General features: G+C 41.3%; 3 protein-coding genes across 3 annotated transcripts; 2 read left to right on the top strand and 1 right to left on the bottom strand.

Moving 5' to 3' along the window:
* Nucleotides 1-5,990: 5,990 nt before the first annotated feature.
* On the top strand, nt 5,991-12,557 carry pigl (phosphatidylinositol glycan anchor biosynthesis, class L). The gene is made up of 5 exons (XM_036523290.1): nt 5,991-6,024; nt 8,112-8,160; nt 8,365-8,396; nt 10,127-10,260; nt 12,414-12,557. The coding sequence occupies exons 1-5, from the start codon at nt 5,991-5,993 to the stop codon at nt 12,540-12,542; spliced, it is 378 nt and encodes a 125-aa protein (XP_036379183.1). The 3' UTR covers nt 12,543-12,557.
* A 345-nt stretch (nt 12,558-12,902) lies between these two features.
* Nucleotides 12,903-14,719, bottom strand: cenpv (centromere protein V). Its single transcript, XM_036524929.1, has 5 exons — nt 14,534-14,719; nt 14,078-14,176; nt 13,521-13,590; nt 13,241-13,355; nt 12,903-13,043 (listed from the first exon to the last, which is right to left on the bottom strand). The coding sequence occupies exons 1-5, from the start codon at nt 14,566-14,568 to the stop codon at nt 12,910-12,912; spliced, it is 453 nt and encodes a 150-aa protein (XP_036380822.1). The 5' UTR covers nt 14,569-14,719; the 3' UTR covers nt 12,903-12,909.
* A 3,079-nt stretch (nt 14,720-17,798) lies between these two features.
* ubb (ubiquitin B) lies at nt 17,799-20,233 on the top strand. The gene is made up of 2 exons (XM_036523015.1): nt 17,799-17,896; nt 18,609-20,233. Exon 2 carries the CDS (start codon nt 18,617-18,619, stop codon nt 20,216-20,218), a length of 1,602 nt encoding a protein of 533 aa, XP_036378908.1. The 5' UTR covers nt 17,799-17,896; nt 18,609-18,616; the 3' UTR covers nt 20,219-20,233.
* Nucleotides 20,234-20,591: the final 358 nt, after the last annotated feature.

Below are 20,591 nucleotides of genomic sequence, written 5' to 3'. Positions count from 1 at the left end.
GGTAATCAAGTTGTCAGAGTGGAACAGAATGGGGGAGCACCAGCTCTTGTGTGTGAGGTGCAATCATTTTTCCCCCGGCTGAAGTTTGGAAGATGAATATTATGCAAGAACTCCATGACCTCTAACCCTTTTTCCAAGTCAGAGTTCACAGACTCCCCCGAATTGCAAATCACTTGAAAGGACCTGAATTGTCATTAAAAGCGCTTCCCTGTAAGCCAAGCTGAAAATGCCACCTGGTGTTCTCATGAGAAATGCTCCCTAAATCCTCTAACTGCGTAAGGCTACAATGTAACTGTGAAGTCTTAATCTTGAACACATTAAAGCTTTTTAATGATCAAAACAAGAATCTGCAAGTTCCTGGCTCTGATGCATTATGACTGCAGTGAAAAACTTGTCAAGAAAATGCAATTTGGCTGTAAACACAATAATAAATCATGTTGCATTTTGTATTTCCAAATATTCTCTACCAGCTACTAGAGACTAGATCCATGTTGGTCAAGCAGCAAGCACTGTTTCATATGACACTGAAAATAGATGTTCCACATATGCAGTCAGGATTATAGCTGCAATTTCCTTTTGAAGATGCTGCGCATAAGCCAAAGACAGATAAAACATACTGATTGGATATCAGTGCAGTGGATAAAAAGCATTAATAATACTGCCACAGCCAACTCTTTATCAACAACATTTTCCCTTGTGAATACCAAAACACAGTAAGTTTGCAATTATAGCAGCAGTATTGCAGCATGTTCTGGATAGGATATTGTAATATATATTTCCAAAAAGTTGCTTTTGAAACCAGTTCATTACCACATTATTCATTTCATTTCACCAATTCATTACCACTGATGTTAGATTACTAGCTGGTGCTCTTATCTATAAGGACTTGCATACATTACAGTTTCAACTTCCCAATGCAAGGGCCCCTTGACTTGTTCTTTGATGAGGTGTAAATGCTTCAATATTATTAATTAATGATTGTGGGATGAAATTAATTTTTGGAAATAATGGGAATAATTATTTGACCATTAAACCTCAGGAAAGTATCAGGTTGGATGTCACACACACACACACACACACACGTACGTGTACATACACAAGTAGAGCGTGACCTTTACAGGACTGATAAGATGCTTGGCACATACTTTGTCAAAGTCCTTTAAGTTAGATGTCAGTTTGCAGAGGTTGTCTTGCCAGTTGTTGAATGCTTAAAATTCCAGTTAATAGCTGGAAGGCAGGGAAAAGGACAGCCCTAGTTTTTTAAGCCAGTTGTTTTGCTGGGAGTTGAATAGGCCAGTCTAGTTACTATGAGTGGCTGTGGCAGAATGTTCATGCAGACAACACTGGTGTTTTCTGTACAGCAACAATAAATCAGCGTTACACAAACATACACAATTATAAATGAAATGTGTGTTTATTTATTCCAAAGCATTTCAATGTTTATATATTCATTGATGTATTTCACTTTGAAAGCTTCAGACCTCCATAAGGTCTGATTCCATAAGACCTTATGAGTAGCTGTTTTGTTTTTTTTTAATGTATGTTCCTGTATTTACACCATTTACCTCCATTGTGGCAGGATTTTCCTTCTCCATGCAAACAAGGGATGTGTGTAACCAGTAAAATACAGAAAAGTGTTTTGCGGCAGATGTTAACCAGGCTGTCTAGTTTGTAATTTTTTTTTCTCTCGTCTGCAGACTGCTGTAGGAGGGAACCAACTCCTGTTTATTCTGAGGAGTACTATTTGTTTGCTCAGCAGACAGTCTTATACAGGGCCATTTGCGTAGTTTCATTTTTTTCATTTTCTTCTTACTTATTCAGGGTTGCAACAGCAGTGTCCCAGCTGGGAATTGAATCCTTCTTCTTTTTTTCAAATGTTTTTCAGAGAACTTCCAGATGATCCCAAGGCAGAATGGAGTGTTCACATAATCTCTTCCTTGGTCCTGAAGCAGGTTAAAGCAAGCTCCATCAACTTGGTGAGCCCAGTCTTGAAACTGTACTGTTTCGGGGTGAAAATATGGTCACTAATATCAATGATATCAATGCTCATCATACATATATTATATTGCTTATTTAAGTTCAAGTTGTGGACAAAAAAATGAAGCAGCTGCAATGTGCTTAGATGTACCAAACACACATCTAACCCCATTTCAACTAAGGGATGGGTACTTGCTTTCCAGTGCGTGATAGTTTAAAAAGAAAAGAATTTTTTTTTTCGTATGGTGTGTTATCCAGAGCTGCATCTAGAGTCCTCTGTAGCAAATGAAGTTATACATGGTAACATGGCTCTAATTGCACAACAGCACAAAAAAACATACATCTAGGCCCTAGATTCTCGGGCATAAAAAGAATGGTGGGGAAAATAACTTATTACACTTTGTTTGCTTATTATCCAGAGAGACTTACATAATTCACAATGTTCACATGTTATTCATTTATACAGCTGGGTATTTACTGAGGCAATTCGGGCTAAGTACCTTGCCCGAGAGTAGAATAGTAGTGGCCCAGCTGGTAAATTAGCCAGCAACCTTGGGGTTATGATCCCTGGTCCTTAGCACAACACCACAGTGTCCTACTTTAGGGTAAGGGTTAGTGGTGTTAAGGCTGGAACACCTGTTCTTTTTCAAATACCCCAACTCCAGCTCCTACCAAACACTTCCCTTGGTTTAACGGCTAAAAGGGGAATTTAAACCTTAATATGGTGCTTGATTTAGATGCTTTTTGAAGAAGGTATTGTCCTCAAAGAAACACAGCACAGTATTATTGAACACTGTGTTTCTGTGGCTGCTGTCAACACAGGATTCGGCGATAATGTATAGGCATGTATAAGTACACATGGAGTTGGGATTGTGGATAGCAGAATTGTGCAAATCGATGAGTCATAACATCAGTACATCATTAGTGACTCAGTGAAGGGGTAATGATTGGCAGGTCTGAGTGAATACATGAATTAATGGGTGAATTATTAGTAGGCTATCTGTTGGAAAGTAGTACTGTGCACCCATTACAGTAACAGCAATTTTTCCACCTGCAGCAGTGACTCAGTCACTTACACAGTGCTACCAAACGGTAGAACCCTCAATTACCACTCGATCTCAGCAAGTCAAAGAAAAGTAAAAAAAAAAAAAAAAACGTTTGAATTGGTTACTCTGTTTTCTGAAATGTTAATCTCCTGTCGGAAGTACAGCGGTTCTTTATCTGCCTTTTCTCTGTTATGGCTGCGGTGCATCTGTTCTACCAGTGCATTCTGCTCCTCTAGTGTCAGTTTGTGTCACTCTAACCTCGCAAGAGCTTTAGCATTGTGTTCCCACGACAATCTAATTGGGGCATTTGTGTCCCTTTGTGTCTGCACGGGCCTCGCATTGGCTGCTGGGTCAGGCTGCTGCACTCCAGAATCTCATAATAATTAATTCACCAACAGGATCATCCACCCACTGGCTCTCCTAGATGCAGAGTGTCTGTTGTAGCACTCATATGTGGTTCACTCAAGACTCCAGTCGCCCGTCTTGTGTGTTTTCCAAGTGATTTTTATCAACCCCAGACATTATTTGAGCTAAATGTTCTCTTAAAAAGTTTCTGAAGAGGACTTCATAGTTGAAACTGTGACAAACATGTTTTTTTACTCCACAAAGTTTGTTACAACCCTGATAAACCCAGGCAGCAGCTATTGTGGGCTCAGATAAACAAGTTGCTAAGAGCAGAAATGTAGAAGGCTATCTGGAGAATTCTCTCAATAAACATTTCAGCAAATCCCAGAAATGTATTTACCTTATTTATACTTGTATATATTTTGCATTTGCTGTATTCACTTACATGTGTTTGACAACAAATGGTTAACTAGAGCTCTTTTCACAGTGCTCCATTCTGTGTTCTGGGTGAATACCAAGTAATGCTACTTTCTGATTAATATCTGAGTGCGTTTTACCATGCAGTTTTGTTTTTATCAAAATATTTGCCGAAGGCAAATTAAGATATAAATACAAGTCAGAAAGCAGGAGGTGGGTGTGTCTAAACAAAATACATCATCCCGAATGTTTTTTTACTGCAGCCATTTATTTGAGCAGCATTCATGTTTGTGCTAACAGTAAGCCTCACAGATTGAAACTTTTATTGCATTTCTAGCTCAGGAAGAAAGTTTATATGCTCAGTTTAAATGTACATTCATTTTGTTTAGCCATTTGACCATTTCCTGCTTAGTGGCATTTATTTTGATTTGTAATATCAAAATTTTGCCATCGGTGTGTATTTTTTCCATCTCAGAAATGGAAAGCAAGAGTATTGGATTACAATCATTGTGGAATTTTGCTTGATATGTGCCCAGATTGCTGACACAGTCCCTTACATTGCAAGCCATACTGACTGATTGCTAATTTGTTACATATTCACAATACACTCTAATGCTGCACCCAAAGGCCAAGTCCCTGAAGGACCTGCTCATCAACCACCTCATCTGAATGCTTAATAAATTCATATACATTGCCTGGTCTTGTCTAGAGCCTTTTAGGCCTGCCCTGGGCTCTATATTGGCTTTGTCTTTCAGGCAAGGACAGCTTTTCATTTGGATAAAAAATAACTGTCTTTGTATTGTGTTTTTTGGATAGACCACTTCCTCGGAAGGAAAAGAGAGAATCCTGGCCTCCCCAGGGGAGCGGCAGCTATAGTCCCTGCTGGCTTTAGCAGATGTTCCCTCGGACTTAAAGGCCCATGCAATGCCAGCAACAACACAGACACTGTCAGCTGTACGGGTCATTCCCAGACACACTCTGTCTGTCTTTATCCCCTTTTTTTTTTTTTTGCTCTTTTGTTTTAATCGTTTTCTTTCTTTTTTTGTTACTGACTTCCCCCTAAAGTAAAGCAGATTCCCCCACTGCCAGTCTGGAAGCCACTTCAGATTCCCTGTTTATTTTGGCTACATCTTACACTTTAGGTAATCAATGTTCCTGTTGTATTTTTTTTTTTTTTTTTGCTTTCCAAATCGGCAAAAAATACCTCCAGACGGAGGGAAGGCCAAAAGGCCCTGGAATCGCTCACTAGCTGAGAATGCGAAGTGTCTGCCTGGTGATTATCATATTTGGGGGGTCGGATTCCCTTTGCCTCTCGTTAGGGCTGAGCCATGGGGCGTTTCGCCTTGCCGACTGCCGTGCCCTCAGTTGTTTATTTTCCACTCCTCTTTCACGCTGGGACTTTTCCCCATGTCTTAACGAGGTAAAACTTTTCCCCATGTCTTAACGAGGTAAAGTCACGCCGGAAAAGCATGAAGATTCTAAATACCGGTTATCCTCTGCCAAGCAGCGCTGCGTTTGCCAGCAGACAGACCCAGACTCTCAGGGATTCTGATGCGCGTCCCCGGGCCAGTAATCGGCCCATCTTCCCCTCGCCGTTTGGCGCTGTCTCCGCGAACCCCTAAAAACCGACCGCTGGAAGGAGCACCATCAATCCAGCGTGGACCCCGTCCACCGCGGGAATTGAAACATCACTGAACACACAAACAGGCCGGGGAGCCTTTCGGGAGAAAAAAAAAAGCGTTTCAGGCTCCAGTCATATCAAAACAATGATTTTGGTGATGATATGTATGTTTATGTTTATGTTTCATCGCTCTAGTGTATGCTGTCCGTTACGTTTATCTTCATTACTCACATGTGTGTGCAGTTTGGATTCCAGATTTTGGCACTGTTCAATTCCTGAAGCAGCTGAACATTCCAATATCTTTTTGGCAACCCATACAGTTTACTGGCATTGTTGTGTTGTCATTTATGCAGACGTTTACAATCAAATGTCTCAGCAATCACAGAAGAATGTGCTGTATTCCTATCCGGAGACTTTCTGAAAGTCTCTGGAATTACCATTTTATTCACTTGCGACTCAATTGCTGAATGTCGCTTGAGTACGCATAAAAGGTATGCATATTCATGTTAGAACATTTCTCACCATTTGCCAAACAATTATTCTCCTGCAGGTCCTGACCTTTGATGGAAGAGGAGTGAGCGGCCATGCCAACCACATTGCCATTTATAGGTCCCTCAGGTAAGATGAGAGTGCAAAACAAAAAAAGTAAGTGGAGCAGAAGTATATTCAGCACAGTTACCCAGTTACGAGGGTTCTGCACCAGTGTAAGATCACAGTGCCATGCCTACTGCAGTCTATTTAAAAGCCTCCTAGGGCTGTTCCAAGTGAAATAAAACTCAGGCAGTTTTTGGATAAATATACGAGGTGTTTATAGGTCTGCCATGAGAGGGCCACTGCCTTGAATGTGCTGGATAACCAAATACTTTCCCTGGGGATCATTTTTCAATTACTGACTTTTTCAGGATGTGATTAAACATGCATCTTGACTGAAAATTGTTAGGTAAAGTACTACTAAGTATACATTCAGAGGTTCAGCCCCGGGTGTCGTCTAACACCTTAGCCACAGAGTCAGGCACCAAAATTGATTGAGAGAAGCATAAGCTGCCCTTTAACATCTTGGCTTTGTGATATGGGGTACAAGATTAGATGGAAGGGCACAGATAGTGCAGATGAGCACCTTTGTTTTATAATACAGGGCACCAGATTAGATGGGGAAGCACAGACAGAGCAGCGGAATACCTTGTTAGTAGAGCAGGGCACCAGTGTTGCCTGAGAAGCAGACAGATTGTTCTCGAGGCAGCACACGGGACAGTACATCGTGTCTGCATATCCAAAAGGAACCGGGGCCAGGCCAATAAATGGACCTGGCAGCCAGATTCTCAAATCCGTAATTATAACTTACAAACTGCTCTGGTTCCAAGGAGCCCAGCCCCGATGTTCTGTTTTGCATAATTTGCTCTTCATAGTTTAAGGGCCATCCAAGCCACATGCAAAGGAATAACAAGCTGTTCCCCTGAAACCGCTGCAGACCTCATCTGGGGTGGAGAGATGTAGGCGGTCTGAAGGACAGCCTCTTGCTTCGCGGTTGCATCAGTTCATTATAAAGCAGGAGGGGGCTGAAGGAAGCTTTGCGAGTTACAGTGCGTATTGTGTGCTGTTCGAACTGACTTTTTGTCTCGGGCCAGACTGCGTTGTGCCCATAAAATGATAGCGCTTTAACTATCTTCAACATTACGTCAGAGTCAACAAAGATATGAGACAGCAAAGGGTTATTTCTTCAAGATTTCACCAAATGCAGCATTCCGAGATCACTGTGCAGTCAGTAAATATTTCAATTCTGACATTGTCAGTTATTCCAAGAAGTTAAACAATACATTAGGAATATCAAAACTGACACAGAAATACCCCACCCCCACCTCATCAGCACCCTTTAAATGCATCTACTTGTATGTATTCTGTTAGATAAAGCCATTTTCTTGAATTAAAGCAACTGTATTTAAATGTAATGTTGGCAGTAAGGAAAGCCTATTACACTCTGTTCATAAAGAAACAACCACGCCAAACCTAACTGTGTTTCCCACATTCTAGTTGTTAGATGCATCAGCGGGCTGTCGGGGGGGGGGGGGGGGGGTAAGCATTTGGAGGTGAATGCAGAAAGAGGCAATCTGTGTTTTCTCAGCTTCAAATAATTAACCGATAAAACCTCTGCAGCTGGAAGAAAACGCTAGCTGGTTTTTACACTATTTAGGGAGACTCAGAGCGGAGGAATGCAACAGAGGATTGCCAGTGACCGTAGCCCTCGGTTTTGTAATAAAATATGCATTTGCTTTTCCCTGCAGCACATCTACAGGTTCTTGAGGACTTCTGAAACTCTTGTTTTTTAGGCAGCAAGTAATCTGGGTTTTCATCCCTCGCATTAATAGAAAAGGGCAACTCCAATTCCCCCAGGTCTGCATTCACGGGAGCCCTCGACTGTCTGCTCTCATAGCTTTTCATCCCGCCTTTATGGAGGCTTAAAAATGTTCACCTCTTTCCCACTTGGACGGGCGCCAGCAAAGCAGTTTACGTTTTACAAACAGACTTTAGCTGCAGAAGCGTATGCAAACATTCTGAAATTTGTACCTTTCTAATGCGACTAGTACCCACAAATAGAGGCTATTTTCCTAACCCTGACCTGTTTGGCTGGCCAAGCATGACCAGCAGGGAGGTCACTGCAGAGATTTCCAGGAACCTCCAGACGAGGGGTGGTACATTTAAACTGTGAGAACCCAAGCTTTTGTGTACTTTAACCACACGGCAACAGTCAAGGACGATGTAAATAAGCCATTTGGTGGTTAATCTCTTTTTATATAATTTATCATTATGGATACTTTTTTAATTTATGTTTACAGAAGTAGACAATAAAGTGAAGGAGGCTGAAAATGAGGAGTTTAAAAACTGAACTGATCTGCATGTTGAAAGCTTGTGTGTGTTTAAATTCCAGTAGATCCGATCAGATTTCTTCATTTCTGTCAACAGCTATCTGGCCTCCACTGGAAAAATACCAGATGGTGAGTATTTTTCTTTTGAGTGAAAAACCAACAACAGTTTGGAGTAGGTCACCTCAGCGAATTTCAAACAATATAATAATAAGTAAATAACTTCACTTTTTCAAGGATTAAGATTTCTCTGTGAGTATTCACGTGCTTCTGAATGCTACCTGTTTTGTAATTTGTTATAAAAAGCTATTCATTTCTTTTTAAAAATATACCAGCAGACTATTATTTGCATGTTTTTATTATTAAAAGAAATTACGTGTAAATGCAACCAGTTTTAAATCAGTAAAGAGCGCCATCTACTGTTCAGTGTAGCGTATCACGGTATTTCAAAATTTTCTAATTGCATTAAGCAGCATTTGTTGTACTGCATCCTCCTGCAGGCTTGCCATCTTGTGTCTCAGTGATAAAACATAGATGTGCTGCTGGATTTAACTTTTAAAAAATAATTATCATGAACAGTCCTGGGGAATTAAAATATTTTTTTCTGGTAGCCATTAGACAGCATAAGCAGCGAATTGCATAATGTGTGGCTTGATCCCTTGAACAGGATTTAATATGCATATTCAATTTAGTTCCATCCAGAATTTTCCTCTCCACCAATGAGGTCATCCTACTTTATAGCAGCTGAAAAAAAGATACTATAAAAATAGCAAAAGAAGGCACATACAGTACTTGTTATTATGTGCATGAAACATGTATTCTAATATGCATGTATCAAAGGAGTATGTGTGCTGTCCGACCTTTTCTCGGTGCATCACTTCCACCAAATAACCTAAAAACACCATCTGCCACAGCAGACGGAGAGCGGGCAGGTTCGTTCCAGGTTAATCTGCCCGTCCCCCTGCAGCCCTAACAAACGTTTCCTCTTACATAATCTCCAGCACCAGGGACCAAGCGAACCTGGAATCTGTAAAAACATTTTTTAAAATAAGTTACGTAAATTGCCAGTGCAAAGTGGGGGAAAAGACAGAAACAACAAAAACTTCAGGCTGTATGTCCTCAGGGCATCCTCCTCATTTCCTCAGAGGCTGGAAGGAAATCTTTAATAGACATAAAAAGCAACTACTGAATCTTGTAATATATAAAACAAGGATTTAATATGCGTCTTCTGTTTGATTTGACTTATTCACTTGTGATCAACATTCACTTGTGATGTAACACTTGTAGTGTAGTGTAGTGTGGTTTGCAGTCTGAAGCTCTGTAATCTTGTATGTCATGCCTCAGGTAAGGTTACTACACACATAAGCGAGGGTCAGGAAGGCTCAGGACTGTAGAAGAGTCTTTGACACTTTCTCTTAAACCTCTCTCCATATCTCAAGAACTTCATAGACCGTTTTATTGCCTAATATGGAGACGCATTGTAAAGTGTAGCTTGTTTGCCACTGAGTCATTTGTGTACTTTCCATCCAGCACTGCATTCATTCAGAGGGGACTCGTTTAATGGGCACTAGTTACCATGTGACAATCAGCCAGTTAACACAGCGGCGTTGTCCCCTTCACAGGTTTATAAGCTTGGCACAAGCTGCTTACACTCTTAAATCACTTGCATTCACGGTTTTTGCCAACTTCAGAGTTCATGAACAGATGCGGCAATGACCCGTGTCTAACCTTTCACTGCACTCACCATGGACTCCGGGAGCCAGTGTCCGTTGTGGGTACAGCAAGGGCAGGAGAAATCACTGTGCCTCTCCAGAAGAGAAACTTAGTTTTTGTCAGGACATGGTATCTCTTTGCTCCCACAGGCTGCTGTGTCGCCTCACTGCAAACTGTCAACATAATCAGGAAGTACCTGTCTGTCCTGGAGGTGCCTATCAGCTGGCTCTGTCCCTCTGACTTCTCCTTCCTCATTGGCTCAAAGGAGTACAAGCAAGCAAAGGTACAGATCAGATTTTGAGCTGCAATCTCTAAAGTCCCTTCACACACAAATGGGAGCCATGGTGGACCATTACTGGGCATATTATGGTTAAAAAATTGGGAGTGTTTTATTACATGTTTTTTTTTTTACACATACATAGTAATATCCCACTCTGAATGGGCAAGTAGTGTTGTACTCTGACTTATTTGGAAGTATTTCATTTGTTGTGAATTGAATAATATGGTGTGGGAGCGGAAGGACGAATATGGGGTGTGCTCTCAGCAGATGTTTTCACATTCAGCTTTGTGCTGAAATCATCCAGACACTTAAAGCCTTAAACAAAGGGCAAATGGATGCATGAGACTGAGGAGTGTGCAGACGCGTATCTGATGAGAGCTGCCACCCATCGATGTATGATACTGTTGGTGATTTCAGAGTGTTTTGTGCCAAACAACATTGAGTATGTTTTTAAAAACCTTAACCTGCCTCACTACTCTTTACAGAAGCTGATATTTGGCTTTTTTGTTTCCTAAAGTAATAAATCTGCTTGATTGCTTTGAGCTTACATAATGGATGAATCACCAACACCACTTTCATATTCAGATTCATACTTTAGTTTGCTAGGTTTCATGATTTTAACGATTGTTAGTGTTTTGAAATCAGTTATCTAGGGCAATGTTCATAAGTTGTTCTACATGTTACCCATTTATAGATCTGGATTCTTCCTGAAGCAATTAAGGTCAAATTTCTTGCACAACAGCAGTGCCCCACCTATGATTTGAACATTCAACCCCATGGTTACAAGCCCATTTCCTTAAGTAGTTCTCCACAATGCTTATTTTATGTTCCAGGAAAGAGGCCTTCCATTTAAAGATTGTATCAATGTAGATTCAAAGTGAAACATGGTGGTAGACTTATGGCCTGCATTTTCTTATTTAGAGAGTGTATGTATCAAAGGCCATCTCTACGTCCTCTGGATATAAATTACCAGAGTACACAACAACGCAAAATAATGGAGTAATAATATAGTTTTCACTTCACCTGAAACAAATGCCTTGCTGACCAAGTCACTGACTAATTTGAGTAGGTTGTGTTAATTATTATTGACCTCTTCAAGCCAATCAATCAAAGTGCCATTATAGAGGTGTAATGCACTTCAGTTTGTTCCAGTTATCAAAGAAATTAAATGATCATTAAATGATCATACAGCTGGATATTTACTGATGCTGTTCACACTGCTAGATATATCTGAGTACTGTCCAGGGGTGGTGGGGCTCCACCGTGCAATCAGACAAGCAAAGAAAAGGAGAGATGGGATGATTTCACCATAAACTGGTCACTTCCAGCAGTGTAGCATAGTGCTAAGTACCAGGGCTCAGAACTGAAAGGTTGCTGGTTTGATTCCCCACTGGGTCGTTGCTGCTGTATTGCGCAAAGTACTTAACCCAGAATTGCCTCAGTAAATACTCAGCTGTAAAAATGGATAACATGTATAATTTGTAACCTATGTAGGTTGCCCTGGGTAAAAGTGTCTGCTAAATGGAATTAATGTAATGTATTGTAAACTGTCCTCCATCCGTGATAGCAGACTTACCTGGGAGCCAATGAGATGCATTCAGTTCTAATGATTTACTTTTTGTCCTTAAATGAAGCTTGATTTGCTGTTTGGTTAAAAAGATAACACACACTGTGCACTGACTAAGCGAATATGAGGGAGTGTGTTGGATAGGATATTAACTGTAAGTGCACATTCTTTTATATAATGTGTGTAACTTGTTTGCATGTGAAGGGGATTCAGGGGAAGCAGTTAGGGACTGTGGAAATAATGTACACAATTTTAAAGTTACAGAGTGTCCTCAGGAACATTCAGATTTTGCTTACTGGTTACAGAAATGGGCAGAGTTCTTGTTCTGTTATATGTAGGGGTAAAGTGGTGACATGCTAAAGACCGCAGCTAACCCAAATCCAGCCCTGAATGAGCCACTTCAGCTTTAGCTTGAAAAATGTCTCTGGCTATGTTGTAAGAAGTTATGACATCTTGTATTCTGTTTACTGAGGGGAATCAGAGAGCCGGCACGCTGAATACATATGAATTTACACAACGGTGTGCACACTTACTGTGGTGGAAACATAGTGATCATTACAGTGCATGTGAAACGTTTCTCTCTCCCCAGAGGGCCATGTTGTGTCACCACAGCCAGCTCCTGTGGTTCCGACACCTCTACCTGCTGCTCTCCCGCTACATGTTTATCAACACATTCCAGGTCATCACTCAGGACAAAAAGGACCTGAAAATATTCTAGTTTCTCGCCCAACTGTGTGACCTACTGTTCACTTCCTCTTACCTGGGAGATGTTATCTTCTTACGGTTCATTTCTATGCACTGAATCTTACCTATAATGCACTGTTGTTCTTGTGTGATGGAAAAATACTAAGAAGCTGACCATGATTGTACACTATAAGCTGGTGAGTTGTTGTTTTTTTTATTTGAAAATATTCTTCTGTACTTCAATAAAAATTTCATTGCTAACTGTGATGAAGAGTCCTTACTCTTGTTTTGTGTTAAGAGTCCATACTTTAACCAGTTAACGATTACACCCCCCTTCACCAGTATTTAAACAATGAAAAAGCCCTGTTGTAGTTGTCTTGATTTCATTTGAATGGTGCGTGTCACTCAGCCACATTTTTGGACATGCTCCTGATGGTCTGATGCTTCTCCATACTCTCCTCCCAGTTCTCTCCACAGAAATCCTCGACCTTCACACTGCGCACAGTGCCGGGGTCCAGGCAGTGCGGTGCTACACCTGGAGAAACACACCTGTCCAAATACTCGTCCTGCCACACCCACGTCCCTCACATTGCTTTCACATGAGGAACTCTCACAACATTTACAGTGTAAACAAAAAATGGCAGTATCCAAATGTCATGATGTGTTGCTGGTACTGGAATAACAACACCTTGGTTTAAAGGCCCAGTTTTTCTCAGTTCTTCTTTTTCTTACCGTATCCATCAGGATTTGATCGTGGGGTGTAGAAGCTCTGAACTCCACAAGTTTTGCAAAAGGTGTGCTTGGCAGTGTGCGTATTGAATGTGTACGTGGTTAAATTCTTGGACCCCTGCGAGACATCAGAAAATACACATAATTACTTAAATCAACTGGCTATGGCTATATTGCAGAGCCAAAATAAAACTTCTAGTGAGTGGATCTTGACATGCAAATATCAGTAAAATAAAACATGATAAGTAGACTTAAAAGAAACATCTCTGAAATATATACCTACCTGTAAAAGTTTGAATTGGCTTTTTGGTACTATGAAATGGAGGTTCTGTTTCTTAGTGCAAATACTGCAGCTGCCAAGAGAACAAATCGGTTTTGAAACTTATATTACCAGCAGGGGGCGGTGTGTTCTTTTATGGCTCTGCATCTGGAAATATCTGATGGTTGACTCAGAGGTACCACCTACATATATCTGAAAAGTTTTAAAATGCTTCAAAAATCGTGACCTACTAACCAATCGTCTCTTTAAAATAGCCATAGTGCCAACGAGGCACATCGGACATAATTAAGTGCTGTGCTGTATTTATACGGTCATAGCAAATACTTAAGTGCTTAAAAAATACTCAAAAACATGGGAGAAAGTGCAAATACATAATGTTCTTTAAGTACTCGAACCAAGCGTATGGCATTCCACAAATTCATTATTACAGTTTTCACTACATTGTATGTTTTCGTTTTTTAACGGCTGCAACTCGTGAACTCAAAACCATTGGTAAAAAAAAAATGAAGCCCTAAAAGTGACTTCATGAAATCACAGTATGGATGGACATTGTAACATACTTGCAGTTAAAGACGTGTAGATCAGGGGAACCCCACACTTCGAAACGGACAGCCCCACAATGGCATCCACCGGTGTGCATCACGAGCCCCGCACCCTCCCTGTGTACAGATTTGACATTAACTGTGTACATGCCAGTATACGGTCGTCAGCGTTCTATTGACAATTCGCATAAAGACCTTCTTTGTCGCTTCAAGCTGAGATTGTGTAGTTCGTCAACTAGTTGTGTTTCAAAAAGCTTGCTGTCCTTATTGTACAGCCATTGTGGTGACATGTAGTTAACAATAATCTGATTGTTTTAAGGACTGTCCCTAAAACAAAGAGCCCCAAATGCTGCTGTGTCACGCTTTATTTGAGATTTGTCTTTCCCATTTTCTCTTGTATTTAAGGAGAAATATGCGGTCCGTGTTATCAAAAAGCCCCGTTATACACAAGAGCGTATGGGACTAACTACCTACCTTTGAACCGTAGGAATATTTGTTACGTTTGCCATTAGGGGTTGTTCTTCTCAACTTTAAAAATATGAGAAACAAATATGTCACAAACCCATTCGTGAACTAGAAACCCTACGTTTTCTCAAGTTGTTAAAATGGTTCCACCAGCTGGACTTTGTAGCTAGCTCGCCACCGACTGCTGGCGTTGGTTTGCCGACGCTCAGTCACATGTTTGCCAGCTCATTTCCTTGACTATCCCTGCCTGTCGCTATGTACTGATTTCCTGGTATTCATAAACGTTGCATTTACACAGTGCCGTACTTGTTTTCTAAGGCGTATTCCCTCATAGGCGTATAGAAACAAGTCTGATCCTATTTCAGTTCTGAGACACGAGGTAACATGCTGTAGTGCTGGGAAGTCAACAACAAGGTGATGAAACCCACTTATTCTTGATCATGAAAGGCATAATGGAAAGCACGTTGATTTCCCACAGAATCAGTCCTTCCACACAGTGTTTAGAAGAAATTAATGCCACATTCAACTTCAACATTTTGCAACCTTGGTTATCCTTCTTACTGAATGTTGGCCAAAGTCCAACAAGAACCAAGGACAAACATCTTAATTGTTTAATGTAACTAATCCTTGCAATCCCTGTCCTATTTGCCAAAAGTGTCTAACAAAAACATTTAAACTAGTCATGAGACTATCAGGAGTCACAGTTGGCTTCACTGTAATGTGGTGGTGTGATATTCTGGGTAGGCTTCTGTAATGTTATATGTTAAGAAATGTTAAGAAATAACGTGGTCCAAAAGGACAAGCACCCAGCCAGCACAAACAACCAGAGGCTTGTGTCAACCTGCAAGACCAACCCTGACCTTGAGGAATGAGTGACGTGGCATATCACACCCCATATTGAGAAGGGCAAATGACACAGCAATAATTTGTGAGAACATAAACGCCACAATAAGAAAAACAAGAACCCTTTTTGAAAAAAAAAGCTTCCACTCTACAGTTTCACATTTAATAATACTTTATCTGACACTGCCATCAATTAAACCATCCATTGAATGCCCGACAAAGAGAATAAGACCACTGCTTATCAGTTTGGATTTGCTCTATAATGCTGATAATTCCTAATATGCCTAAAGGTACTTTTACTTACAGAACCATTCTAATGTGCATAACAAAATACAGGGTGTCATACTAAATGAAACTGAATTACAAAGTGTACAGATAAACTAGCTATGTTCCTGTTACTTAATTTCCAAAAACTAAATATTACATTACGATCCAATGTCTTTCTGCTCTGTTAGGGAGGATACATTATACACTATCCTTCCATTGCTTGCCTTCCCAGCTATATTAGTATTCCTAAAAATAACATATGATGCCCGCTTGTTAATCCCCCCACCCCCACCGCCCTAAATGGAAATTTGCAACAGGGTAAATATGACTCGTCAATAAATGACCTTTATCAGCACTCAGTCTTAAGACATCTTAAGACAAGTCTTTTGACACCATCATTCATTGCTGATATTGAAAATAAAAGCCTGTTTAGTTTGTTGTATCCTAGGACACCATCTAGTGCAAAACTGGTTCCACAGGGCTATCCAGATTAACGAGGTGCCAGCTGTTTGCGATGCTTGAGGAACTGATCTTATCAGGCTGACTCTGCAGTTACGTTAATCTTTGAACAGAAACTCAGGACGTCCAGTTCCAGGACAGCCAAAGAGCATTTTTACAATACATATTCTGTACCGTTCATCAGAATAAGGACACTCTTATTCTACTGGTGTAACTTTGAACCTTTTGTGGGTGCAGTGCAACTTTTCATGATGTCCAAATGTTTCTTGCGCCTTGAGATGGTGATAATGCACAGGTCACAAAGACTCACTTAAGATTTGAGAATAACATTGTTTATTATTTTCAGTGGTTATTTTACAAGTTGTCTCACACAACATGAAAACATAAAGATTATTACTTAAATGCCTGATATGTGGGAAATATGAATGTGTTTAGTCCATGCAATATGTGATACTATATGTAATTTTAACCTTATTGTCCTGCCCATGTGAACAAGGCCCTCTAGATTGGCAGTTAAATGCCTGGATTTTCCCTGCAAAGAAAATAGAGACGTTAACTAATTATAAGTATTCTTTTCTCATAGAAAGGGTCTGGGGGAAGCAGTGTAGGAACTGCCCACGAATGCAGAAAACGTCTTTCAAATTTACTTACATATTACTCCTACTATTGTTCAACAGAACAAGCGCGACTTTATAAAGGCATTTCTAAAGCTGAGGCTTGTGGTATTGTCACAACTTTGCTCTGACCTACTTTCGTAAGCAAACCAGCTGGCAACATATGTTTGAGAAACACGTTACCATCTGTCTGCGCTCGTGTAGCGCATTACTTTCTATATTAAGTCGCTTGAATAGTTTAAAGTTGATCTTTCAGTCACAGGACGCGTCTAAACACTTGTGTTTTTCCTCTGTTCATAGCCACCAAACAAAACTGGTCTCAAATACCTGTCTGCTGAGTCTCATGTAACGCAAACACCTACACCAATTGCATTCATGGACAAAATGTGTTTTTTGTTTGTTTGTGTTTTATTTGAATTGTCAATTTTGAAAAACAGAGCATGGAATCTCAAGACTAAAGAAATTCTCCTCAGGTTTTCTTATTCTTTCGACAGCGCTAGCTAGAACATGAAAGGATAAAGTAACCTTTATGCAACTCGCTTACTACACTTAACATTCCTAAATCATGACTATTTAATATGCTGTCAAAATTTAATTTATGTATAACATGACTAGCATTTTCTCCAGGCTATACTGTTATTAACAGCAAATTATCCCGATTATTCTAGACCTGACGTTGTTTTGAAATTTCTTAATGTTGCTAGTTACAGTACCTTGACACTGATCTACATTCCATCGCAGTGATGCAAAACCTACCAATCGCATTTCAGACAAACAACCTAACTGGCCAATCCGTGATTGAGGGGCGGGCTGTCACGTTAAGTCCTTCTCGTATGTTCTAGACCTTTTCAACAGGCCGATTATATATTACTCCGCACTGGTTTACTGTAAATGCAAGTTTACCTATCATTATTCAATATTATTTCACAATTAAAACATATAAATAATTTCTTAATATATTATTTATGAAAAACTTTAACATTTTAGTGGCGATTACATGCGGTTGAAATGTAGAACTATTTTTTTCAGCGGAAGGATAGAGACACATTACGTTATGCAACGTCACTAAACGTCGTTTGGATAAATACAGTACAGTCCACATCTCCGGCAGACATAACGGAGCAGCGCACACATAGAATTAAATAAGAAGATAATTCTGCTGTCTTTTTTGAAAGAACGCTACTAACTGGTAAGTTATTCTGATTTCTTTATTGTAGCCCAGAACATATTTCAAAAAATACGTTCATTGTAATGTTCCTTGGGATTCACAGAGTTTAGACAACTGGAAGTTTCGTTAGAAACGTCGAAGGGCGCGATTGCGCAGTTTTTTTTGCTAACCGGTTGGCTAGTTAAATACGTTAACCTTATGTTTTTTTCTCTTTATGGCTAACTTGGTAGTTTATATTGTTTGGATTTAGAACGTTTGGAAAAATAATATCCGATTGTTTACGGCTGTTTTTGGTAGCTAACGAGGTACATTTGGTAGGGGACCAGCTATTGAAAATGCTGATTCATTTTAGAAACTGCCTGAACAAAGAACCCGGATGTCAAGAAATGGCGTTGATGGTCTAGGCAGTTTCCTCATTTGGCTATTGCAAGCTTGTACCAGCCCATCGTTAAGGATTAGAATTTGGAGACCTCTACTTATTTACCACAATTTGAGCGTCTGTATATGGCAAAGCGCATATAGTGTCAAAATGTTAGCCCACATTATATGGTCTGTGTACGAGCTGCGTATATAATCTAATTTGGCCATATGCTTTAGATTAAATTGATAAATGAAATTGCTTTTAATTTTATACGTTCTTGGTTTGACGTTAGGTGACTAATCGCTTGTCTTGTGGAACCTCAATAATGTTTTAGAATAGAACTGATTACTAACGTTTTTTTTTCCTCCCCAGATTGAAAGATGCAGATCTTCGTCAAAACCCTCACAGGCAAGACCATTACCCTGGAGGTGGAGCCCAGCGACACCATTGAGAATGTCAAGGCCAAGATCCAGGACAAAGAAGGCATTCCCCCTGACCAGCAGAGGCTGATCTTTGCCGGCAAGCAGCTGGAAGATGGCCGCACCCTGTCCGACTACAACATCCAGAAGGAGTCCACCCTTCATCTGGTGCTTCGTCTCAGGGGCGGCATGCAAATCTTCGTCAAGACCCTCACAGGCAAGACCATTACCCTGGAGGTGGAGCCCAGCGACACCATTGAGAACGTCAAGGCCAAGATCCAGGACAAAGAAGGCATTCCCCCTGACCAGCAGAGGCTGATCTTTGCCGGCAAGCAGCTGGAAGATGGCCGCACCCTGTCCGACTACAACATCCAGAAGGAGTCCACCCTTCACCTGGTGCTTCGTCTCAGGGGCGGCATGCAAATCTTCGTCAAGACCCTCACAGGCAAGACCATTACCCTGGAGGTGGAGCCCAGCGACACCATTGAGAACGTCAAGGCCAAGATCCAGGACAAAGAAGGCATCCCCCCTGACCAGCAGAGGCTGATCTTTGCCGGCAAGCAGCTGGAAGATGGCCGCACCCTGTCCGACTACAACATCCAGAAGGAGTCCACCCTTCACCTGGTGCTTCGTCTCAGGGGCGGCATGCAGATCTTCGTCAAGACCCTCACAGGCAAGACCATTACCCTGGAGGTGGAGCCCAGCGACACCATTGAGAACGTCAAGGCCAAGATCCAGGACAAAGAAGGCATTCCCCCTGACCAGCAGAGGCTGATCTTTGCCGGCAAGCAGCTGGAAGATGGCCGCACCCTGTCCGACTACAACATCCAGAAGGAGTCCACCCTTCACCTGGTGCTTCGTCTCAGGGGCGGCATGCAGATCTTCGTCAAGACCCTCACAGGCAAGACCATTACCCTGGAGGTGGAGCCCAGCGACACCATTGAGAACGTCAAGGCCAAGATCCAGGACAAAGAAGGCATTCCCCCTGACCAGCAGAGGCTGATCTTTGCCGGCAAGCAGCTGGAAGATGGCCGCACCTTGTCCGACTACAACATCCAGAAGGAGTCCACCCTCCACCTGGTGCTTCGTCTCAGGGGCGGCATGCAGATCTTCGTCAAGACTCTCACAGGCAAGACCATTACCCTGGAGGTGGAGCCCAGCGACACCATTGAGAACGTCAAGGCCAAGATCCAGGACAAAGAAGGCATTCCCCCTGACCAGCAGAGGCTGATCTTTGCCGGCAAGCAGCTGGAAGATGGCCGCACCTTGTCCGACTACAACATCCAGAAGGAGTCCACCCTCCACCTGGTGCTTCGTCTCAGGGGCGGCATGCAGATCTTCGTCAAGACTCTCACAGGCAAGACCATTACCCTGGAGGTGGAGCCCAGCGACACCATTGAGAACGTCAAGGCCAAGATCCAGGACAAAGAAGGCATTCCCCCTGACCAGCAGAGGCTGATCTTTGCCGGCAAGCAGTTGGAAGATGGCCGCACCCTGTCCGACTACAACATCCAGAAGGAGTCCACCCTGCACCTGGTGCTTCGTCTCCGAGGGGGGCAGTAACCATTTTCATGGCTGGTTACTGACCATTTGGTTTTGGTTTACATTTTCACTTTTAGTTACTACTTTTCTTTAAATAAAATGTCTTAAATGTTTAAATAAAGCATTCAAGTAAAATGAAATGGTCTCTTGTACTTGATATACTTTACTGGTGCTGTGATTTGAGACATGCATCGAAGCGTGTAAAATGGTTCCATTGCATAAGGAGGCAAAATAACATGAGCAGACAAAGCATGTATTTCAGGAAAATGTTAACTTCACAGTTTTAGCTTTACCCATTGAAATAAACACATAACAATTAAGAAACTTGTTGAGTGGGAAATGTAGGTTGGTCCCACTTGACATTGTGCTTGGTGCACGTCCCAAATTTTGTAGT

This window comes from Megalops cyprinoides, chromosome 3 (genome assembly GCF_013368585.1).
Source record: "Megalops cyprinoides isolate fMegCyp1 chromosome 3, fMegCyp1.pri, whole genome shotgun sequence".
Lineage (NCBI taxonomy): Eukaryota > Metazoa > Chordata > Actinopteri > Elopiformes > Megalopidae > Megalops > Megalops cyprinoides.
The sequence above is the reverse complement of the archived record's forward strand: the minus strand, read 5'-3'. Positions and strand labels throughout refer to the sequence as shown.